The sequence below is a fragment of the Zootoca vivipara genome, chromosome 13 (assembly GCF_965207765.1).
Source record: "Zootoca vivipara chromosome 13, rZooViv2.hap1.1, whole genome shotgun sequence".
NCBI classification, from domain to species: Eukaryota; Metazoa; Chordata; class Lepidosauria; order Squamata; family Lacertidae; genus Zootoca; species Zootoca vivipara.
In genome coordinates, this window is record NC_142596.1 from 52160026 (window position 1) to 52182087 (window position 22062).

At 48.6% G+C, this 22062-nt stretch overlaps 1 protein-coding gene across 2 annotated transcripts in view; it reads left to right on the forward strand.

The window, feature by feature from the left end:
• The window catches only part of FOXK1 (forkhead box K1), an 86763-nt gene that overhangs the window by 47804 nt on the left and 16897 nt on the right, over positions 1 to 22062 (forward strand). For both annotated transcript variants that reach the window (XM_035130522.3, XM_035130523.3), the window contains exon 2: positions 860 to 1057. In XM_035130522.3, the coding sequence (XP_034986413.3) occupies positions 860 to 1057 (198 nt within the window). The remainder of the gene's footprint in view (positions 1 to 859; positions 1058 to 22062) is intronic.

Below are 22062 nucleotides of genomic sequence, written 5' to 3' on the forward strand. Positions count from 1 at the left end.
CTTTGCTTGCAGAAGGTCCCAAATTTGGTCATCGACACCTGCAGGTAGAGCTGGGGAAGACCCCTGCTTGAGCCCCTGGAGAGATGCTAATAGTTGGCGTGGTTATAGGGGGCATCAGTGTTCGAAATTTCCCAGGCACTTTTTCCTACCAGGACGGGTCCGGTTGCAACTGTGTGGAGATTTCTGGGCGCCAGGTTTGCGCCCGCAGTTTAGAAACCTCTTACTTAGTCCATAGTTAATAGCATTTCTGATTTTCCACAGCATGTGTTTCTCCTTCTTGCATACAAGTGAATTGTTTTAAAAGCGAGCCTCGGTCAAGCAATGTAATTTAAATCGCAGAATTGCAGTGTTGGAAGGGATCCTGGGGGTCATCTAGTCCAACCACCCTGTTGCAAACCACCCTGAGGTCTACAGATATAGGGTGGTATACAAATTACACAAATAAATACCCAATCGCCCACCCCTGGGTAAATAGCCACTCTGTTGTGGCGACCTTGATTTAAGTTGCCGTTTGGCGCCCAGATGATATATCTTGAGTTTCTAACACTGCCCTGCAGATGGTCCTAAACTACAACTCCCATCTTCCCTGATAGTTAGCCGTGCTGGCTGGCGCTAATGGGAATTGTAGCCCCTGACAGCCCTCCTCTGTGAATTTGTCGAATCCTCTTTAAGAGCCATTCCTGCCTCCTGCAGGAAGGAGTTCCATATTTTATGCGTTGCGTGCAGAAGGACTTTCTTTTCAGCGGGACTTAGAAAACCAGCTGTTTTGATTCTCTCCTCGCTGCGTGTCTCCAACCATCGGCCCTTAAGGTTCTGCAGACCTTTTGACTCTTTTCTTCCTCTCCTTCCTCTCCCACAGGTGTACTTTTCGATTCCCCAGCACAATCATCAAGATCCAGTTCACGTCGCTCTACCACAGAGAGGAGGCGAAGGAAGAAGCCTCGTCGCCTCCTCTCCGGCCGCTCTACCCCCAGATATCGCCGCTTAAGATCCACATTCCGGAGCCGGACCTCCGAAGCCTGGTCAGCCCCCTGCCCTCTCCCACCGGCACGATCAGGTAAGGAAGGGCTTTGCTATTCCGCACCAAATCGCCATTGCGGGATCGGTTTGAGGGTGCTTCCCCCAAAAGGAGCCCACCGGCATACACTCGCGTGTTCGATGCGCAAAGCAAGAGAAAGGCCTGTCATTTTGGTGGGTCAGGGCAATGAAGAGGCGGCTAGCGCTGCGGACTCTAGGCAAGCAGCGCAAATGCGGTTGCTTTATTATTATTTATTAAATCTACATGCCACCCTTCATCAAAAGTTCTCAGTGCAGTTCACAGAGTGCAATGCAAAATATAATAATAATAATAATAATAATAATAATAATAATAATAATAATAATAATTTATTATTTATACCCCGCCCATCTGGCTGGGTTCCCCCAGCCACTCTGGGCGGCTTCCAACAAAATATTAAAATACAGAATTCCATCAAACATTAAAAGCTTCCCTAAACAGGGCTGCCTTAAGATGCCTTCTAAAGCAGGGGTGTCAAACTCAAATTCATCGGGGGCCGCATCAGCAGTGTGGTCACCCTCAAAGGGCCGGTTGTATCTGTAGGACTATGTGTCCACTCTTTATTATCATAAATTATTGTCACTGCATTCAATTATTACTGTTTTTGTAATAATGTAAGTAATAACTAGCTCTGAAAGCAGAAACATAGTCAGAATAATGGCAAGTATATATTCAAATGTACAATTATTGTACAATTTATTGAAAAATGATTTTTGGTAACTGCACTGGGTGGTGGAGGCTCGCTAGGGTTTCATGCAGGACCTTTGCAGAGCTACTAGTACCTGGAGATGCTGGGGTCCTTCTGCATGCAGGACAGATGTTCTGCCAGTGAGCCACCACCCTTCACCAAAGGGACTGGCTGAGGTTGACTCACTGGAGCTGCTCTCCTGGTTCCAGGGTTTAAGGGCCAGAAGTATAAAGCAGCAGCCTATGTTTCTAAGGAGAGGGAGAGGGAGGGGAGGGGAGGGAGGGAGGGAGGAAGAAAAGAGGGAGTGGGAGGGAGAGAGGAAGGAAGGAAAGAGGGGAGAGAAAGAAGAGTAGGAAATAAGGAAGGGGATAAAGAAGGAAAGAAAAAGAAAGAGGGAGAGAAGACAGAAAGAGAAATAAGGAAGGAAGTAGAGGGAAAGAAAGAATAAGAATGAGGGAGAGGAAGAAAGATGGGAAGGACAGAAGGAAGGAAGGAAGGAAGGAAGGAAGGAAGGAAGGAAGGAAGGAAGGAAGGAAGAAAAGAGGGAGCAGGAGGGAGAAAGGAAGGAAAGAGGTGAGAGAAAGAAGAGTAGGAAAGAAGGAATAAAGAAGGAAAGAAAAAGTAAGAGGGAGAGAAGACAGAGATAAAGAAGGAAGGAGAGGGGAAGAAAGAATAAGAACGAGAGAGAGGAAGAAAGAAAGGGAAGGGGGGTCGCCGCCTTGATTCAGCGCCAGAAAAGAGTGCGAAGGGACCCAGGGACAAAAAGCATTTCCCATGCAGTGTGAGGCAGCGGGTGTCCGTTTTAGGAGAAGTGCGTAAAGCCTCAGAGTTGCACGTTCATGAGGCTGAGCTGCGGCAGGAGGAGGAGGACGTGAGGAAAGAGGAGGAGGAGGAGGAGGCGGCTTGCCGGGTCGGTGCCCGGCAGCACCGTGCGGAGAGTCCCGAGCCTCTGGGACGCAGCAGTGCTCTGTAGCACTTTGAATCCTCCTCCACGCGGCGCTGCTGGGTGCTTTGTCTGTGCTTCAGCAGCAGCAGCAGCAGCCGTTTCCAGGCGCCGAGCCGTGGCAGGAGGAGGATTCAAAGTGCTACAGAGCACTGCTGTGTCGCAGAGGCTCGGGACTCTCCGTGCGGCGCTGCTCCGGCCGCCTTTCTACCCCCTCCCCCGGCCCCAGCTGTTTGTCGGCGCTTTGTCGGCGCGGCGCTTCAGCAGCAAGGTCCCGCTGGCTGGGGCGCTCGGCGGGCCACATGACGAGGTCTGGCGGGCCGGATTTGGCCCCCGGGCCTTGTGTTTGACACTCGTGTTCTAAAGGTCTGGTAATTGTTGTTCTCTTTGACATCTGGTGGGAGGGCGTTCCACAGGGCGGGCACCACCACCGAGAAGGCCCTCTGCCTGGTTCCCTGTAGCTTTGCTTCTCGCAGTGAGGGAACCGCCAGAAGGCCCTCGGCGCAGGACCTCAGTGTCCGGGCAGAACGATGGGGGTGGAGACTCTCCTTCAGGTAAAGTAAAATTTGCCTTTGCACTCCTTTTAGAGTCCACCAGGTTGATCGCGATCTACATGTCGATTGCGGGCTGTACCTGGTCGATTGTGGGACCCTGAGGTCCAACCCCCCCCCCAGCCCTCCAAAAAAGAAAATGCTCAACAACTTTGGCTCAAACCCCCCCCCCAAAAAAAAGCTCAACAACTCAGGTCAATCCAGTTTATTTATAGTGGGAGTAGATCGCAGTCTCTTGGAAGCTGGACACCCCTGTTTTGAGGACGCCACGCTGGGCCTCCTGTCCCCCCATGGGGATACCATTGCAATGATGGCTAAAATTGCCCCTGCGAACTCCAGCAATGGGGGATAGCAGGTTTTGCCACCCCAAACTAAACAGGCTCCATCATGAAATCAGTGTGGCACGAGCAAATTTTTGTTCTGCATGTGTAGCCCAAAGGGAAAAAGATTTTGAGAACCACTGTGCCAGAGTGTAACATTTGGAGCAAGACCGGCTCTCGTTTAGAAGATGCCCCGTTAAGTTAGGTTTGTTTGTTTGTTGCATAAAACTTGATTGCTTTTTTTAAAAAACCTCAAAGCAGTTTGCAAGAAGATAAATCAAGAACAAATTGCAACAACATCAAAGCATACAAAAAGTTAAAATACCGAAACAAATTAAAATTCACACCAATTTTCCTCACTGCCACGGTTGCATGGAAGAAGGGATTTGTTATGATGCATATTTTGTGAAACTCTCCGTGCCCGTTGAGCTGCAAGCAAAGTAAACACAACATTGAATCATAGAATCCTAGAGTTGGAAGAGACCACAAGGGCCATCCAGTCCAACCCCCTGCCAAGCAGGAAACACCACCAAAGCATTCTTGACATATGGCTGTCAAGCCTCTGCTTAAAGACCTCCAAAGAAGGAGACTCCACCACACTCCTTGGCAGCAAATTCCACTGTCGAACAGCTCTTACTGTCAGGAAGTTCTTCCTAATGTTTAGGTGGAATCTAGTTTCTTGAAGTTTGAATCCATTGCTCCGTGTCCGCTTCTCTGGAGCAGCAGAAAACAACCTTTCACCCTCCTCTATATGACATCCTTTTATATATTTGAACATGGCTATCATATCACCCCTTAACCTTCTCTTCTCCAGGCTAAACATACCCAGCTCCCTAAGCCGTTCCTCATAAGGCATTGCTCTGTCTGCTTTGCTGACATCTTGATGGGACCAAATTGTTACCGGATTACTTTTATGTTTTGTTTCTAAATCGCTGCTCCTTTGCACAGGAGCGTGAAGAGGGCTACACATCAAACTCTGCTTTCTATCAAACTCTGCTTTCTAGCCATTTGCCCTGGTGCGGGGCTGGGTTTTCCAGGATTGCTAGGAAACTGGGGCTCCTCTGCTACCCAGTATCCATGCCCGGTGGTTTTCAGACCAGGCAGTACAGTGGTTACCTTGGTTCACGAACTTCATCCGTTCCAGAAGTCTGTTCTTAAACCAAAGCGTTCTTAAACCAAGGCATGCTTTCCCATAGCAGCGGCGGGCTCAATTTACAAATGGAACACACTCAACAGGAAGTGGAACATGTTCTTAAACCAAGGCAAAGTTCACAGACCAAAACACCTACTTCTGGGTTTGCAGCGTTCTTAATCCAAGTTGTTCACAAACTAAGCTGTTCTTAAACCAAGGTAACCACTGTATTTTGTGTTGCGGCACTGTGAAAATGCAGTGGTATTTCTGGGCCCGAGTTCCAATCCTCGCAGAACCGCAACTCTTGCTAAATTGCCGAGGGAATCCTTGCGAAGCTAAACTGGAACGACTCCTTGTGCTCTGCTCTGACTTCCTTGGAGGAGGTATGCGTTGCAAAGTCGAGAAGGCGACTTGCTTGTTCACATTGAACCGTGGTTTGTTCTAAGCAGCAGTTTAATGTGACTCTGTTCAGGGAGCGCTTGCCATGGGCTCCCGGGAAGAGAACCATCCGTCACCCCAGAGGAGTCTGACATTTAATGCTTTGAACCATTTATTTGTTTTATTGCATTTTGAGTTGTAACCTGCCTTGAGCGCCTCGGCCGAACGGTAAAATATAAATGCATCAAATAAGATAAAGGGAAGCAGCGAAACTCGGCACCCACCTTTGTCTTCCTCCTTGAGTCTGCCGGGGAGCAGTGTTAGAAACTCCCCGGGCGCCAGGTGTGTTTTGCAAGTGGCACGGGTCCACCTGGAGATTTTTGGACAACAGGTTGGCACCTGACATCTCCATCTGGTTGGCCCCTCCATCTTTCTTAAGCAGGTCAGCAGAATAGCTTATTTTTCACCTTTATATCCCACTTTTCCCTCCAAGGAGGACATGGCTCAACACCCACCCACCCCCGTTAATCCCTTCAACAATCCTGTGAGGTAGGCGAAGAGGCTGTGATTGGCTCGAAGGTCACCCAGTCAGCTTCCTGCCTGAGTGGGGATTCGAACCCTGATCTCCCAGGTCCTCTCATCCAACACTCTAACCACTACACCCCACTGGCTTCCTAGAGTCCTTCTGCCTATGGAGCAGTTTATAAATTAAGTAGGTAAATAAATACGGGGAAAGCAAAATGTCCCTTAGAGCAGGACCTGAACTATTTTCCTTGAAGCTTGAATTGATTTCGTTCTGCATTGCCTTATTTGAAGTTTTAATGCAGGGATCCCCAAACTAAGGCCCGGGGGCTGGATGCGGCCCAATCGCCTCCTAAATCTGGCCCGTTGACGGTCTGGGAATCAGCATGTTTTTACATGAGTAGAATGTGTCATTTTATTTAAAGTGCATCTCTGGGTTATTTGTGGGGCCTGCCTGGTGTTTTTACATTAGTAGAATGTGTCCTTTTATTTAAAATGCATCTCTGGGTTATTTGTGGGGCATAGGAATTCGTTCATATTTTTTTCCAAAATATAGTCTGGCCTCCTACAAAGTCTGAGGGACAGTGGACCGGCCCCCTGCTGAAAAAGTTTGCTGACCCCTGTTTTAATGTGTTGCAAACTGCTTTGAGATTTTTCCCTTTAAAATATAAAGCGGTATAGAAATGAAATTAACAACAACAGCCCCCCCCTTATTTTTTTTTAAAAAAGACACCTAGAACATTCCATTGTGGCAACCACAACCCAGGTTTAAGGTTCCGTTTGGCGATCAGCTCATATATGGTGAGTTTCTCGTAATGCCTGAGAGATAACTAACTGTCCAGTCTCAGCTTGCAGAAGGTCTCTGTGAATGGCCTCCCCTCAGGAGACTTCGGAAAGCCAGGGATGGTGAACACAGCCATCCTGAGCAGATCGGCTGGCGAAATACCAGGGCAGCTTCCGTCGTGGGTCGCTCAGAAGCCACGCAGTGCTCAGAAGCCATGCCTTTCCCATACCCCCGCCCCAATAAATGGGGGCCAGGCTTGGAAGGGAGAGAGGGCTGCTCTTGCTTCTCTTCCTGCAATTTATCAACAACAACAAAACCGTTTATGGTGAGGACCATGCCTGTACACAAATATCAACACAACAATAATTAAAAATGTTAAAATTCATTGCATACTATCCCAAGAAAAAACAGGAAGAGAAGGAAAACAAGCAACGAGTTAAACAGACGATGAAGGGGTCCTTTACTTTATCATCCCTGCAATTTGTCGTGAAGATAAAGTCTTGCCCTTGGTTCTCTTTCAAAGAGGGCCAGATTTGATGAAATGAACATGCGTGAGGGCCGACCAAAGTTGTTGAGCTTTTTTGGGCTTTGACCCCAAGGAAATAAACTGCCGCTGGGGCTGAATAGAACCGGACAGAGGGCCAGAATAGCCCCCCCCAAACAGACTTTGGACACGCCTGCTGTAGGGAGCGACATGGGGCAGGGCTTCTGCAAGAGGGCGCGGCCGTAGCTCCCTGACAATGCACAGGCGCAGGCTGCTAGCCCACGGTGACCCCTAGACCACTGCCCTCTTGGTGCCATAAACTCATCCCCTTTGCTTCCTGCCCTTTGCGTTATTCAGAATAGCGGTTTGTGCTGCCCCCGAAGGATGATAACAACACAATAAAATTCAATCATAGAACCACAGAGTTGGAAGAGACCACAAGGGCCATCCAGTCCAACCCCCTGCCAAGCAGGAAACCCCATCAAAGCATTCTTGACATAAGCCTGTCAAGCCTCCTCTTAAAGACCTGCAAATAAGGAGACTCCACCACACTCCTTGGCAGCAAATCCCACTGTCAAACAGCTCTTACTGTCAGGAAGTTCTTCCTAATGTTTAGGTGGAATCTTAAGAGAGGTAGTCTTCAAGAGAGGTAACAATATTGCAATTGTTATTTATCCATGCAGCCAAGGCCATTGCAGAGCAAATACATAAATCACATTATTTAAACCAGGTAATTCTGCCAGGTAAGAGTTTGTTCCCCTGATGAACCTAACGTATCCCCAGAAACCTTTCTCCTTAAAATTGGCGCTCTGTGGGCAAAACAGTCCACTTTTTCAGAGGTGTGTAATGGGGAGCTGTCCCCTAATAAAAAGTTAACTGGATACCCAATCGATCTCTCAGCTGTGAGATGTAAATCTTTGAAGAGGGATGCTCTTAAGTCCTCATCAGTGGGGTGAAACAGTTAATTGCACATTTATTCAAAACTCAGTTAAAACTATCCAGTTTAATTAATCCAACCCCTTGGTCCAGCGACGGGAACTTTTCAAATTCTGTTCGTCGTTTGCACCCCCAATGCCCCTGCCGCCCCCTTCTTTGCACCCCTTTAAGCATTCCCACTGCTCTCCAGGGGCATGGTATCGCCCCCCTGGGGGGAACCACTGCTGCGGATGTTCTGGACTGCAACTCCCATCAGCCCCAAGCGGCAGGCCTGTTCTGGCTAATGGCTGCTGTAGTCCAAAACATCTGGAAGAGGCAGCAGGTTGGGGAAAGGCTGGGAGAGGCAGGGGGGGGCTAGCTGCTTGACCTGGCAGGAGGCACCTCCCTGGGATTTTCCTGCCCCTTCCTTTGGTGGTTGGAAGAGAAGCAGCCCCCCAAGTGGCCTCCGTCACTCCGTTCCAAAGCTTGCATGTGTAAAAACAGGAGAAACGGCGGGCAGCAAGTTCTGTTTTCAGCCCCTTTCGCAAGCAGCCTTTGCGGTTTCGACACCTGGCACCCTCCCTCTCTCGAACGCAGCTCCGACAAAGAACCACCACCCCTTGGGGATCGGCTTCCCGGTTGCCGCTTTGAGGGAGGGGGGCAAAGCTACCCAGCACATGCCCTGCCTTTGTTTTTAATGCTGCCCCACTCATAGAATTGGAAGGGACCCCGAGATAATAATATCTCCTCTGCTTCCCCCCCCTTTTGAAGACAATAGCCCTAGCTTCTCCCGCCGCCGAGCCTTGCAAGAAAAGTGCTGCAAAGTTCTCAGCGCTTTTAACATCTGCTGGGGCTTCAGCAAAAAGCAAATCTATCTGAGCTTCTTGGAAAAAACCTCCCGCAGACGTCTTTCTTGAGGTTTCCTCCTTTTGCTCAGCCTTTTCGTTCTTGTTTACAAACATCCCCTTTCTGTGCACACCTCTCGAGGTTTCCTCTAAACTGGTTTTCTTCCTCCGGATATGAATGAGATTGGCCGCCTTCAGTATATTTGAATAATAATAATAATAATAATAATAATAATAATAATAATAATAATAATAAAATGCTTTTCGTCCCCAAATCCAAGCAGGCAGCTCACTCCCCGATACCCTCTTGGTCGTGAAGCTTAAGTGGCTGTGCTTGGGCTGGGAAGGGGTGGAGCAGCTGTCTTGCATGCAGAAGGCCCCGGGTTCCAGCCCTGTTGGTGGTGCAAGGCTGAGACACATTCATCGTCGGAAGTGCTCAAGAGCTGCTGCCGGTCAGTGCAGACTGCACTGAGCTCCCTGGGCACCACTCATCTTGACTCTGTGGAAGACAGCTTCCTAGTCAGCTATCAGTCAGCCTGGGCTACCTTGCAGGGCTGTTTTGAGACAGCAAAACAGGGGGGGGAGCGCTTTGGAAGCCCAGCACGAGTCCCCTGCCTACGTGGGCCTAAAGCGCTGCCTCTTTCTCCTTGCAGCACACAATTTTTCACTTGCGGGATCTGCTCTCGCGAGCTCCAGTGGTGGCCATTGGCGGCTGTGGGTTAGGCTAATTCACGGGGTCGATAGGAGGACCGTTCTGCTGCCGTGAGCCCTGCCAGCTCAGTGGAGCCTCCACACCCAGGGGCAGCCTACCCCTGTTTCGCTGGAACAGGGAGCTAAAAAAAACAACCCAGGAACAGTGCCTGTTTAGCAGTTTTCCAGGTGCTTCCAGCTGGCCGGCTGTCGGAATCGCAGCCCCGGTCCAGAGGCGACAACCCACCCCCCTTGCCCGTTGACCCTCTGCAAGAAAATTGGCCGTTTTGGAAACACGGTTCTTTGGGGGCTGTCTACTTTTGTAGGAGCAACTTCTCCTCGCCTTCCTCTTCGAGGAATGTCAGCAATCCTTCTGTGAAAGCGAGGTGGGTGGGGACTCCTAGCCCTTCCTCCCCACCCCTCCCTTGGGAGTCTGATCTCATCAGCTCAGCTTTCTCCCCCCCCCCCTCCCCTTCTCGCTTTGGTAGCTGTTTCACTTGCCTAATTTGGTGTGCCTTTGCCTCGCCGTGCCCTGATTGGCCATCCGGGGCAAGGGAGGAGGGGGGGGCACTTTTTGCAGATCCTAAGTTTACTTTCCTTTCTGGAAACCGGAGCCTCTGCTGGCCTCTCCCCTTCCTATCCCTCCCCACGGTTAAGGGGCAGGGCTTTCTAACTGCAAGGGAACAGACAGAGACCCAGAGCGGGCAGAGGAAGCCTGGCAGCGCTCCCCTGGCCCCTTGACCCCTTCTGCCTCTTGCCCGCCTCTCTGTTTACTTCCCCGCTCGCTTTCCCAGAAATCCCCCCCCTCCTCTTTGCAAAAAATAACCTCTTTCGTTTCTTTTCTCTCCCACTGCCCCCCCCCCCCGGCCCATCTGAAAGTTTGCATTTCTTTTTCCGGCACCTGGAGAAAAGTTGAGTCAACTAAACGGAACCCAGCGTGGCCACTGTGGAAACTGCTGTTGCTTTGAGGAATTATTAAGACTCCTCCTCCTCCTCCTTCCCCTCCTTTCCCCCTTCTTCAGAATTTCCTCTTTTTTTTATTACGCAATTAATTGCTTTGCCTCTAGCAGACACTGTTGTTCTGATTACTCGTTTCATTTCTGCTCCGCTTTGTACCTTAAAGGAAAATGCTCGAAGCGGTTTGCAGCGTGTGTTAAAACGGTCAAATAAAACAGCCCAGAGGAAAACGACAGCTCAGTTGGTCAGAGCGTGGCGCTGAGTACGCCAAGGTTGCAGGTTCGATCCTTGTCACGGGCAGCAGCCGAATATTCCTGCATTGCAGGGGGGTTGGGCTAGAATGATGCTCAGGGTCCCTCCAAATCGCTATGATTCTGTGAAACTCGGGCTTCGAGGGAAATAGTTCAGGTCCTTCTCTAAGGGACATTCTCGCAGGACCTGGGAGATCTGAGTTCGAGAGCCTAGGAAGAATCTGTGGCCCTCACGCCCCAGCATTCTCGCCTTGCAGATGCCCCAGTGGGAAAACCCAAGCCCCCCTCCCAGGGTTTCCAGCAGCCGACATATTTGCCTCTGACAGTCATCGAGAAACCTACACACACAAAAAACTTACTGCTGTTTTCAGGGTTTCATTTGGGGGAGGAAATACCCCACTCCTGCTGGATTGAGCCCCACTTGTTTTGTGTTTTGTTTCAGATTTGCGGTGTGCATTTTTTTGGTAAGAAAGACAGCATTTTTTTAAAAAAAAAAAATTTAAGCTTGTATTGCCATGTTGCGCAACTGAGAGAAATGTGGGATTCAGCCTTGCAAGAGAAGGCCAATAGAAACATCCTGTCTGTGAGATCATGCTCACTGAGGACGGCCAAAACAGCAGCCGATTTCAAGCAAAGATTTTGCAGATACTAGGAGGCTTTTTTATTTTTTATTTTTTTTAGGTTGCCCGGGGGGGGGGAGAGACAGTGCAAATCAGGCCCTTTCGGGGGCTCTAGTGTGGCCTCTCCACAATTCTGCCTCATTCCATAACCAAATCAGCTTCGGGACTTTAGTCAAAACAAGCTCAAACTCTGCAACGGCTGCTAAATGCAAAGCTTTTGAGCCAGCCAGTTTTAAAAAACCATTGAAGTTCTTATTGCCTGGGAGGGAGGAAGAAGCCCCTTTGCAGAGAGAGGGTGTCCTCCGAATCAGGGCTGGTCCTCAGCAAATTCATTGCAATATTTTGAAGTATTAGCACTTTACTGAATTGTATTGATTGTTCTGACAAATTTGTTGTTGACACTTGCTCAGTTTATATCAAGCATCCCCAAACTTCGGCCCTCCAGATGTTTTGGACTACAATTCCCATCATCCCTGGCCTCTGGTCCTCTTAGCTAGGGATCATGGGAGTTGTAGGCCAAAACATCTGGAGGGCCGCAGTTTGGGGATGCCTGGTTTATATGTTACCGTGTTTGATGCTGTAGTTTGTGTGGGGCCACCCGCTAATGTTAGCATTTGTTGCTGGGAAAGCGGAATGCAAAAATATCAAATCAAAATCAGCTCAGTTGGTAGAGCGTGAGACTACTCTTAATCTCAGGGTCATGGGTTTGATCCCAATGGGCAAAAGATTCCTGCGTTGCAGAGGGTTGGACTAGATGACCCTCGTGGTCCCTCCCAACTCTGCAATTCTAGACTTCTCCTTCCTCTCTCGTTGGACTGGCCTTTCCCTGCAGCAGGCAAAACTGGGATGAAGGTGATAGTACAGGCTATCCTGGCTGCTGGTGGAGGGGGTAGGTCTCACTTTCTTTTAGGGCTCCCTGCAAGAAAAAACCCAACTCAGGAGGGCCCTCTCTCTGTGTACCTCCTCCAAGGGAGCAGAAAAGGGAGAAACGGCCTTTTCAGTGGTGGCCCCTCGGCTAGCAGATTCGCTTTGCCAGCTGTTTAGCCACGAGGCAAAGACATTCCTGTCTTCCCAGCTGTTTCGTCTTGATTTGCAGTTTGATTTTTGGCTCATTTTCAGCGCTCAACTTTTAGCTAGATGTTCTCGGTCGTTAGTGGGTGAACCTTTCTGGTTCATGGTTTTATTGCTTTAGGTTTGGGCTCTTAATCTTGCAAGTTGCTTTTCCCCATTAAAAAAAACGATGAATACGTTTTTAAAAAACATATAAAAACAAACAAACCCAGCAACCAGAAGCAGGTTGAGCCTAGAACCTCTAAACCTAAGTTCTACGGCCATAGAATCTGTGGTTTTGTTTTGTTTTGTTTTTGCCCCACGTGGACAAGCCCTGCACTCAGGGACCTCAGAGCTCTGTGCCACCTTGAACGCTTCTCCTGCAAACTCTGTGAAATGCAGGGAACTGCGACGATCGTGGGCCGTAAGCCACAAAGGTTCCTTTGCCAGTATCACAGCAGCAGCTGCCCTGAACATATTGGAGTTCCCTGCGTGGACCACGGAGGACGGCTGCGTTGGTGGCTCACGAGAAAGAGGGGAAACGAAACTCTGCAGGGGCTCACTGTCAAGGGAAATGAGTGACGCGGAGCCACACAGCATGGAAGGGGAGGCCGGCTTAAATTTGTGCTCATCTTCAAGTCTCAGATCGGTGCAGATTTGATTCTCAAAATAGCTTACATTCAAAAAAAATATGCTGTCAATATAATTGCATTGCTTTCTCTCCAGAGATGCGCGTACTTTGCAAATGTCCGCCGTCTTCAGATGTGTGCATTCTGTTTCTCGTAACGCATGTCTAAATTGAATTGTGCCCTAATTGGAAACAGCAGGGTTTTATGGGGAAGGCATGAGGCTGGAATTGCTCAGATTATCTTCATTGCTTTTTCTTTCTTTCCCGTTTGGGTCATGTTGGCAAAGCCTCCCGGGAGACTCTGTGGCTGGGGTGTCGCATTTTGATCTTGCATGTCAAAATGCTCATCAGGATCGCTGGCGGTCTCAGGCTAGCCGGTGGCCAAAAAGCGATGAGGAGCCCTGTGCCAGTTTCTGTTGCCTTAGGCACGCTTTAAGACTTTGCTAGGGTGTGGGTCTTTTCTTTCTGCCTTAGTTTTGCACCTCTAAAATGGGAGCGTTCGTTGTGAGAATGAATCATGTGCTTGATGGACTACAAGTGTCCTCTAACGTGTATCTCAGGTGTGTGCTGTGCAAATAAAAGGTGTCATCTAAATCCAGGAGGGGTTGGGATCTGGGTTCGAAATTAGCCAGGCACATTTTGCAAGTGAAGATGTCTTGGCGCCTGACATCTCCACCCTCTGGGGTTCATGGGATCTGGACTGGTTCCACACACGAATACCCCGTCCTGTAGAATTCTATCAGATACGTTTTATCCGCACAAGCAGAATGAATTTCTGGAACCAGATTGCTTTTTCTCTGCAGCCCGAGGAGCAGCAGCCAGCATAAAAAAAGGGGTCAGAATAGGACAATATATATGTGGAAGTGACTTTTCTTCTTTAAGTACTCAGAGCTCTTAACCTATCTGACGGTTGTCATCTGAACCAGCCAGATATTTAACCGAGAATCAATCACGGTCGGTCCATCACTTGAGAAATAAGACTTTTAAGACATCTTGTCCCAAAATGGCAGCTAGACATTCCAATTTTGGCAACTGCAACCTTGGTTTAAGGAGCTATTTGACTCCTAGCTTTATATATCGTGAGTTTCTCAACATTGGTTGAGATCTGTGGCTCTCCAGAGGTTGTGAGACTACAAATCCCATCAGCCCCTGCTGGCACAACCGCAAGCACGAAACCAAGAACAAACCTTGGTTACAGCTCATGGTTTGTTGGGAGTTAAGTCAGTTACAAAGCTTTGCACTGAGCAGAACCACGGCTTAGTTTTTGGGGAGCAATGACAGCAGAAGGGCTGAACGAAGCAAGCTGTGTTTTCCTTCTAGGCGGCTCTGTCCAAGCATTAGTTTGGCTTGGCATCGCATACTGATGGATCAGGCCTGTGCCAGAGCAGTTGAGGACTCCGGCATAGCTCAGGGGCACACAGCACATCCTTTTCATAGCAAAGGCTTCAGGTTGCCTTTGCAGGCTAGAATAGCCCTCTGCTTGAGACACACACACACACAGAGAGAGAGAGGGAGAGAGAGAGAGAGAGAGAGAGAGAGAGAGAGAGAGAGAGAGAGAGAGAGAGAGAGAGAGAGAGAGAGCTGTTCAGAGCACAGAGAAGACCTAGGCTCAAAGAATGGCTCCTTTCCCTTTGATTCAAAGCAGCTCTTACCTGCCGCTTCTTGCTCTGCTGCGAAATTCACTCTGTTTAGCCATTCACTGCATTTGCATCCCATCCTTACATGCAAGGAGTTTGGGGAGCTTTTGGAGAAGGGCTGCAGCTCGGCGGTAGAAAACATAAGAGAAGAATAATAGAATCATAGAGTTGGAAGAGACCACAAGGGCCATCCAGTCCAACCCCCTGCCGACCAGGAAACACCATCAAAGCATTCTTGACATATGCCTGTCAAGCCTCTGCTTAAAGACCTCCAAAGAAGGAGACTCCACCACACTCCTTGGCAGCAAATTCCACTGTCGAACAGCTCTTACTGTCAGGAGGTTCTTCCTAATGTTTAGGTGGAATCTTCTTTCTTGTAGTTTGAATCCATTGCTCCGTGTCCGCTTCTCTGGAGCAGCAGAAAACAACCTTTCTCCCTCCTCTATAAGGCATCCTTTAATATATTTGAACATGGCTATCATATCACCCCTTAACCTTCTCTTCTCCAGGCTAAACATACCCAGCTCCCTAAGCTGTTCCTCATAAGGCATTGTTTCCAGGCCTTTGATCATTTTGGTTGCCCTCCTCTGGACACGTTCAAGCTTGTCAGTATCCTTCTTGAACTTTTGTGCTCAGAACTGGACACAGTACTCCAGGTGAGGTCTGACCAGAGCAGAATACAGTGGTACTATTACTTCCCTTGATCTAGATGCTATACTCCTATTGATGCAGCCCAGAATTGCATTGGCTTTTTTAGCTGCTGCATCACACTATTGACTCATGTCAAGTTTGTGGTCTACCAAGACTCCTAGGTCCTTTTCACATGTACTGCTCTCAAGCCAGGTGTCTCCCATCCTGTATTTGTGCCTTTCATTTTTTTGCCCAAGTGTAGTACTTTACATTTCTCCCTGTTCAAATTCATCTTGTTTGCTTTGGCCCAGTTGTCTAATCTGTTAAGGTCATTTTGAAGTGTGATCCTGTCCTCTGGGGTATTGAAGTTGATGGACGATGCCGAAATGGCTAAATTGACCGGAAGGGTCAGAAATCAGGAAGAGCTAAATTTTAATAAGGAATGGGGGGAATTTTTATAACTTATCTTAAAGACCATTGTAAACAGTTAAAATCATTATAAGGATTAGAATATCACTTGTAGTTTAAGGTTGAATTCTGGACACAATCGGTTTGGACTATCATAAAAGATGCAGGAGGAAATGATCACTAATAGGACCCACAAAGGGGAGGATGGAAGTCCAGGAGATTCCTTGGAATCTAGTTATGATTTATGTTTGATATCTCTGTAAAATTTTAGAGAAGCCTGATAGATCGGTCGGTAAAGCGAAAGACTCTTAATCTCAGGGCTGTGAGTTGGAGCCCCATGTTTGGCAGAAAGATTCCTGCATTGCAGGGGGCTAGACTAGAGGACCCTTGGGGTCCCCTCCAGCTCTACAGTTCTGTGATGATTCTATGATCAGGCCCACAAGCCACCTAGTCCAGCATCCTGTTCTCACAAGCAGGATTTGACCATGAGCCCCCTTCCGTTCCGTGGTTTCCAGCCACTGATATTCAGAAACATCGCCATCTGCGCACAGCCACTGCGGAGAGTAGCCATCTATATTCCTTTCCTCCATAAATTTGTCCAATCTGCTTTTAAAGTGGCCATTGCTGTTTCCTGTGGCAGGGAGTTCCACAGTTTAACTGTGCGCTGCGTAAAGAACTCCATCCTTTTGATCTGTCCTGAATCTTCCAACGTTCGGCTCCATCGGACGGCCGTGAGTTCTGGTATTATGAGAGAGGGAGGAACGCTTTTCTCTCTCCACGTTCTCCATGCCACACATATGTTCACAAACTCCTATCGTGGTGCCTCTTACTTACCTTTTCTCTAAGCCAAAATGTCCCCAGCGCCAGGGCCATCTTAAGCCCACCCAGCGCCCTGGCGCTAGGTCCCTCCAGCGCCCCCCTCCAGAGCCTCTCCAAGGGCCCAGGAGTGCCAAGCGGACCGCGGCAGCAGCAGGAGGCCACCTCTGAGGACTCCGCGCTGCTCCTCCTTCTCGTTTCCCCAGCGCTGGGTTCCGCTCAGTCAAGCTTCGTCACCAGCGTGCGCACCGCGGGACCAGCAAGAGCAGAACCAGCACTGGGGAAACGAGAAGGAGGCGCAGCGCGGAGTCCTCGGAGAAGGAAAGAGACGCGGCGCAGCCTCTCAGCTAATGAAGCGCAGTCCTGGCCAGATCGCCAGAACCCTGCGCTCACTTGGCGCCCTTCCAGCGCCCTCCGGCGCCGTGGTTCTCCGCGCCACTAGCCTCTATGGCTAGGACGGGCCTGCCCAGCGCTGCCTCCTTTCCTCACTGGGGAGTCACTGAATCCCCTCCCACCATTTGGACTTCCCTTTTCTGAGCCTGTTCCAGCTCCACAATATCTCCCTCGTCTTGTTTGCGGACGGTACCCCCTTTTGCCGCATAATAATAAGTACTTGGGAGCTAGTTTGGTTTTATTATTCTATAGCCTTATTTTTCTATTACGGTAGAGACGTACCTTTCCACCTCTCTCTCTCTTTCTCTCCCCCACTGGCAGTTTTCTCTGATGTCTTTTTAATTGGCACGGCAGGCTTGTTAACCTGTAGACTATATTCAGTACATAATGGAAAGTTTCTAAGGCGATCTGTTCCCATCTCCACGTTATCCTAAACCACAGGGCTCTGATTTCGCTGGCTTGGGATGCAAAGCAAATTCATGTGTCTGTGTCTCGTAGACCAAGGATTGCGGATGTACATGAATAATTCTCGGTCTGTAGGACAAATTGACACACAGAGAGAAGCGAATCACAGCTGGCTGAGTGTGTGATCAACATCTCCGGGTGGAATAATTTTTCCTGCCAGGATGGATTCTAAGAAATCACAAGTCTTGACTGTGAGCAATAGTGCTTGCCCCCAAGTAGCCTTCCACTCAGACTGGGCAGTCGGACCATCAGCGCTCCCCCCCAATTGTCTTGCAACCTTCCTCCCCACAGAGAAGCATCAGGCACCGTCATTGTGGATCATAGAATCATAGAATCCTAGAGTTGGAAGAGACCACATGGGCCATCCAGTCCAACCCCCTGCCAAGCAGGAAACACCATCAAAGCATTCCTGACATATGCCTGTCAAGCCTCTGCTTAAAGACCACCAAAGAAGGAGACTCCGCCACACTCCTTGGTAGCAAATTCCACTGCCGAACAGCTCTTACTGTCAGGAAGTTCTTCCTAATGTTTAGGTGGAATCTTCTTTCTTGAAATTTGAATCCATTGCTCCATGTCCGCTTTCTCCCTCCTCCATATGACATCCTTTCATATATTTGAACATGGAGTTTAGTCATGTGCTGAAGATGCACAACTTTATCCTAGTCTTTGACAGCTGACTGACTGACAGACAGACAGTTGATGATAGATAGATAATAAATAATGATCGAAAGATATGCACACAACATATGGCCTACCCTTTATTCATTCATTTATACCCCACCCATCTTGACTCTTAATTTGTTTTAAGTGATTTTAATACTGTACAGTGGTACTTTGGTTCTCAAACTTAATCCGTTCCGGAAGTCCGTTCCAAAACCAAAGCATTCCAAAACCAAGGCGCGCTTTCACATCGAAAGTAATGCAAAACGGATTAATCCGTTCCAGACTTTTAAAAACAACCCCTAAAACAGCAATTGAACATGAATTTTTTGATCTAACGAGACCATTGATCCATAAAATGGAAGCAATCAACAATGTTATGCAGTCACACAATCAATCCATCAGTAGCTGAACTGGGTTCCGCACAGTCACAAAAACAAGACAAAGGAGCCACAAAATCACAAAATAAATAGCAAAAACACAGACAGACCTCAGTGTAACACTCAAAACGGAAGCGTAACACTCAAAACAGAGCACGTTCGGCTTCCCCCAAAACACTTATTTCTGGGTTTGCAGTGTGTGGGTTCTAAGTTGTTTGAGTACCAAGGTACCACTGTACTTTAAATTGTTATAACCTGCCCTGGGACCTCACAATGAAGGACAAGGAAGAAATCCTCACCTCATTCTGTAAGCTGGGAGGCTTATAGCTCAGGAGAAGATGAAGCCTCTGCAGAGGGAGGGAGGGAGGGAGGGAGAAAGGAAAAGCCAAAGACAGAGAGACCCGAGCTCTTTCCAAATCCAGGTGCAGTCCTCACTAGCATTCCCAGGCTTACCCTGAGCCTCACATGGTGGTCCTCCTACTTTTAACTCCCCACGACAACCCTGTGAGGTAGGTCAGGCCGAGAGGCAGCGACTGTCCAAGGTCACCCAGTGAGCTTCATGGCTGAGTGGCGATTCGAACCCTTGTCTACCAGATCCTAGCCCGACACTCTAACCACTGCTCCACACTGCCTGTTGTGGATTTTCCTGATTCTTTGCCGCCGCGGGCATGGAGGGAACATGTGCCGTGCACGACTGTGAGGGTGCTCTGTTCAGAGTAGTTAGCCTGTCGCCTTCAGCTGGGGGTGCTGAGGGCTTGCTCCTTGCGGGTGACCGGCTAGCAGAAATCCCACCCTCCGCCTCGGTGCTGAATTGCCCCATTGCAATTCAGCCCCCTAAAAACATTCCTTCTCTCCCCCCCCCACCCAGTCCAGTCTGCTTGATCATCTGTCTTGACCTGCTTATGAATCCTCCCGCAGCACAGTTGCTCCTGTTTTGTCTGGGGAGAGGCAGCGGATTCAGCAAGCAGTCATTATTTTTCTGCTTTGTTACTTGGCACACATTCTCTCTCTCTCTCTCTCCCCCCCCCCCCTCCAGATTTATAGCTCATGCCACGAGTGCCATCTTGTGGCACTTCTCATTGTGATTCTCTGCCGCTTTCATTGCATGCCGCTGCCGAAATCTCTCGCGAGTCGCTTGCCGCCACACGGAGCAATGGATTCAAACTTCAAGAAAGAAGATTCCACCTAAACATTAGGAAGAACTTCCTGACAGTAAGAGCTGTTCGGCAGTGGAATTTGCTGCCAAGGAGTGTGGTGGAGTCTCCTTCTTTGGAGGTCTTTAAGCAGAGGCTTGACAGGCATATGTCAAGAATGCTTTGATGGTGTTTTCTGCTTGGCAGGGGGTTGGACTGGATGGCCCTTGTGGTCTCTTCCAACTCTATGATTCTATTATTCACATCGGCACCTGCAATCTCCACTGATGTGGATTAAGGAGTCAAGGTATCCAGGCCAGCTGCTTCCAGATTCTTTCTACATGTCTCCTTTCTTTTTTTATCACAAAAAGTAAAGGTGAATTTATTTAAAGAAATCCTATTTTACATGACACACAAATGGTAACACATCTAACCTATAATGCTTCTGGGTAAAGTGGACACCTTTCTTTAATTTGCAGATATTTGATCCAGGTCAACAACTGATATTAATCTGTGTGATCAACTCTTCCTCCCACTCTAGGCTAAGGGCAGTCCCTCCTGGCACGTCGAGAAGCCCTTCTATTTCAACATTTTCACAAGATGGGAAACATCTTTAACCTTTGGTTCTATAAAGAGAGTTTTAAACAATCAAGGTGTGGATTGACATACAATGGGAGAAGATTAAACCTTCAGTCATAGAGCGGCATGCAAATTTAGGCATCCCCACCCTTTATGCTAAACATGATTTCAGTTGTGAACATCTACATGTCTCCTGTGCAGGTGCTTGTGTTGGAATACAGGGACGCGGGTCGGGTGGCGCTGTGGTCTAAACCACTGAGCCTCTTGGGCTTGCCAAGCGGAAGGTCGGCGGTTTGAATCTCCACGACAGGATGAGCTCCCTTTGCTCTGTCCCAGCTCCTGCCAACCTAGCAGTTCAAAAGCACACCAGTGCAAGTAGAGAAATAGGTACCGTTGCGGCGGGAAGCTAAACGGCATTTCCGTGCGCCCTGGTTTCGGTCACAGTGTCCTGTTGGTTTAGTCCTGCTGGCCACGTGACCCGGAAAGCTGTCTGCGGACAAACGCTGGCTCCCTCGGCCTGAAATTGGAGATAATCCGGTTTTTCAGTTTCATGGTATATCGCCAGCTAAACATCGTGACCTACTGATATATCACATTATCTGAAATAAGGATGGAGCTGTTTTTCAACTTCGTGATATATCACAATGTCTGAAATAAAACATGGAGCTTAATAGGGGGCCTTCGCTGGCTTCATGGGGTTTCCCACATGGTCACTTTGCATGGCGCACACACACATCAAAAATTCTGAAAACATATCATGATAGGCACTTGAAACCAGTTTTTGACAATACGTTGCCCAGCCCTGATTCACAATATATCCCCAGGTCAAAAACTATGAAACTGATATATCGCGATATGGACTTCAAACCAGTTTGAGATGATACAGTATATGGATATATCGCCCAGCCCTACCGGTCAGGAGTCCTGGGAAGTCCTGGCCAAAGTGATATATGGCTGCTTTGGGTTATAAGGAATATATAAAAGTCCCCTTGCCCTTGGACAAACCATCTCCTTGCTGCAGCGTCCATCTGTAAACACTCAGAGACCTGGCAGGCTGGTTTGCTGTAAGTTGTCCCCCTTTCTCTTAATAAAGCCCACAATATACAAAATGCTACTCCCAAGACCCTACAGACCCCCTTACCGCAATCAAAGGCCAGTGGGGCCACGACATGGGATTCGAAATAAACCCTACCCAGTGGGTTAACTGTGGGGTCTAAGCCTCCCTTCGGGTCCATCTCAGCCCAAAGAAGGGGAGTCACCTTGACTCTTACCTGTAGGTGGTACCTAACACCATGAAACCCGGCGCTGATACACCCAGGAACCTCACCTGAATGCTGGAGAGATTGCACCTACTATGGGAGACTCGAGGTCCAGATTTCTGAGGTTTCCTCCCTGAATCTTCACCTGGTCACTTTTAGGATTTATTCGTTCCAGGAATAGGTCGGCCATCCAGCTCAGAGGGCCACAATGGAGCTAGGTCAGGGTGGGGCGGGAGTCTTCAGGGCACGAGATTTGTATGTTGTTCTCGTGAATAGGATAAACGGCAAGCGGTAATTGGCAGACCCCTGCAGTAATTACTTTTTCAGTATTTGAGGGCAGGAAGGTTTTAAAACACTTCTTAAAAGCCCCCGAGAAAACTCTGAAGATACGGCCTGGAGAAATTATGAATATTGAACAAGCGGTGGCTTCGGTCATTTCCGTCACTTTTCATATATATTTTGTTGTTGTTGTTTAGTCGTTTAGTCGTGTTTGACTCTTCGTGACCCCATGGACCATAGCACGCCAGGCACTCCTGTCTTCCACTGCCTCCCGCAGTTTGGTCAAACTCATGTTCGTAGCTTTGAGAACACTGTCCAACCATCTCGTCCTCTGTTGTCCCCTTCTCCTTGTGCCCTCCATCTTTCCCAACATCAGGGTCTTTTCCAGGGAGTCTTCTCTTCTCACGAGGTGGCCAAAGTATTGGAGCTTCAGCTTCACGATCTGTCCTTCCAGTGAGCACTCAGGGCTGATTTCCTTCAGAATGGATAGATTTGATCTTCTTGCAGACCATGGGACTCTCAAGAGTCTCCTCCAGCACCATAATTCAAAAGCATCAATTGAAAAGCTTTTGAATTCTTTTCATATATATTAATTTCTGTAATCAGGA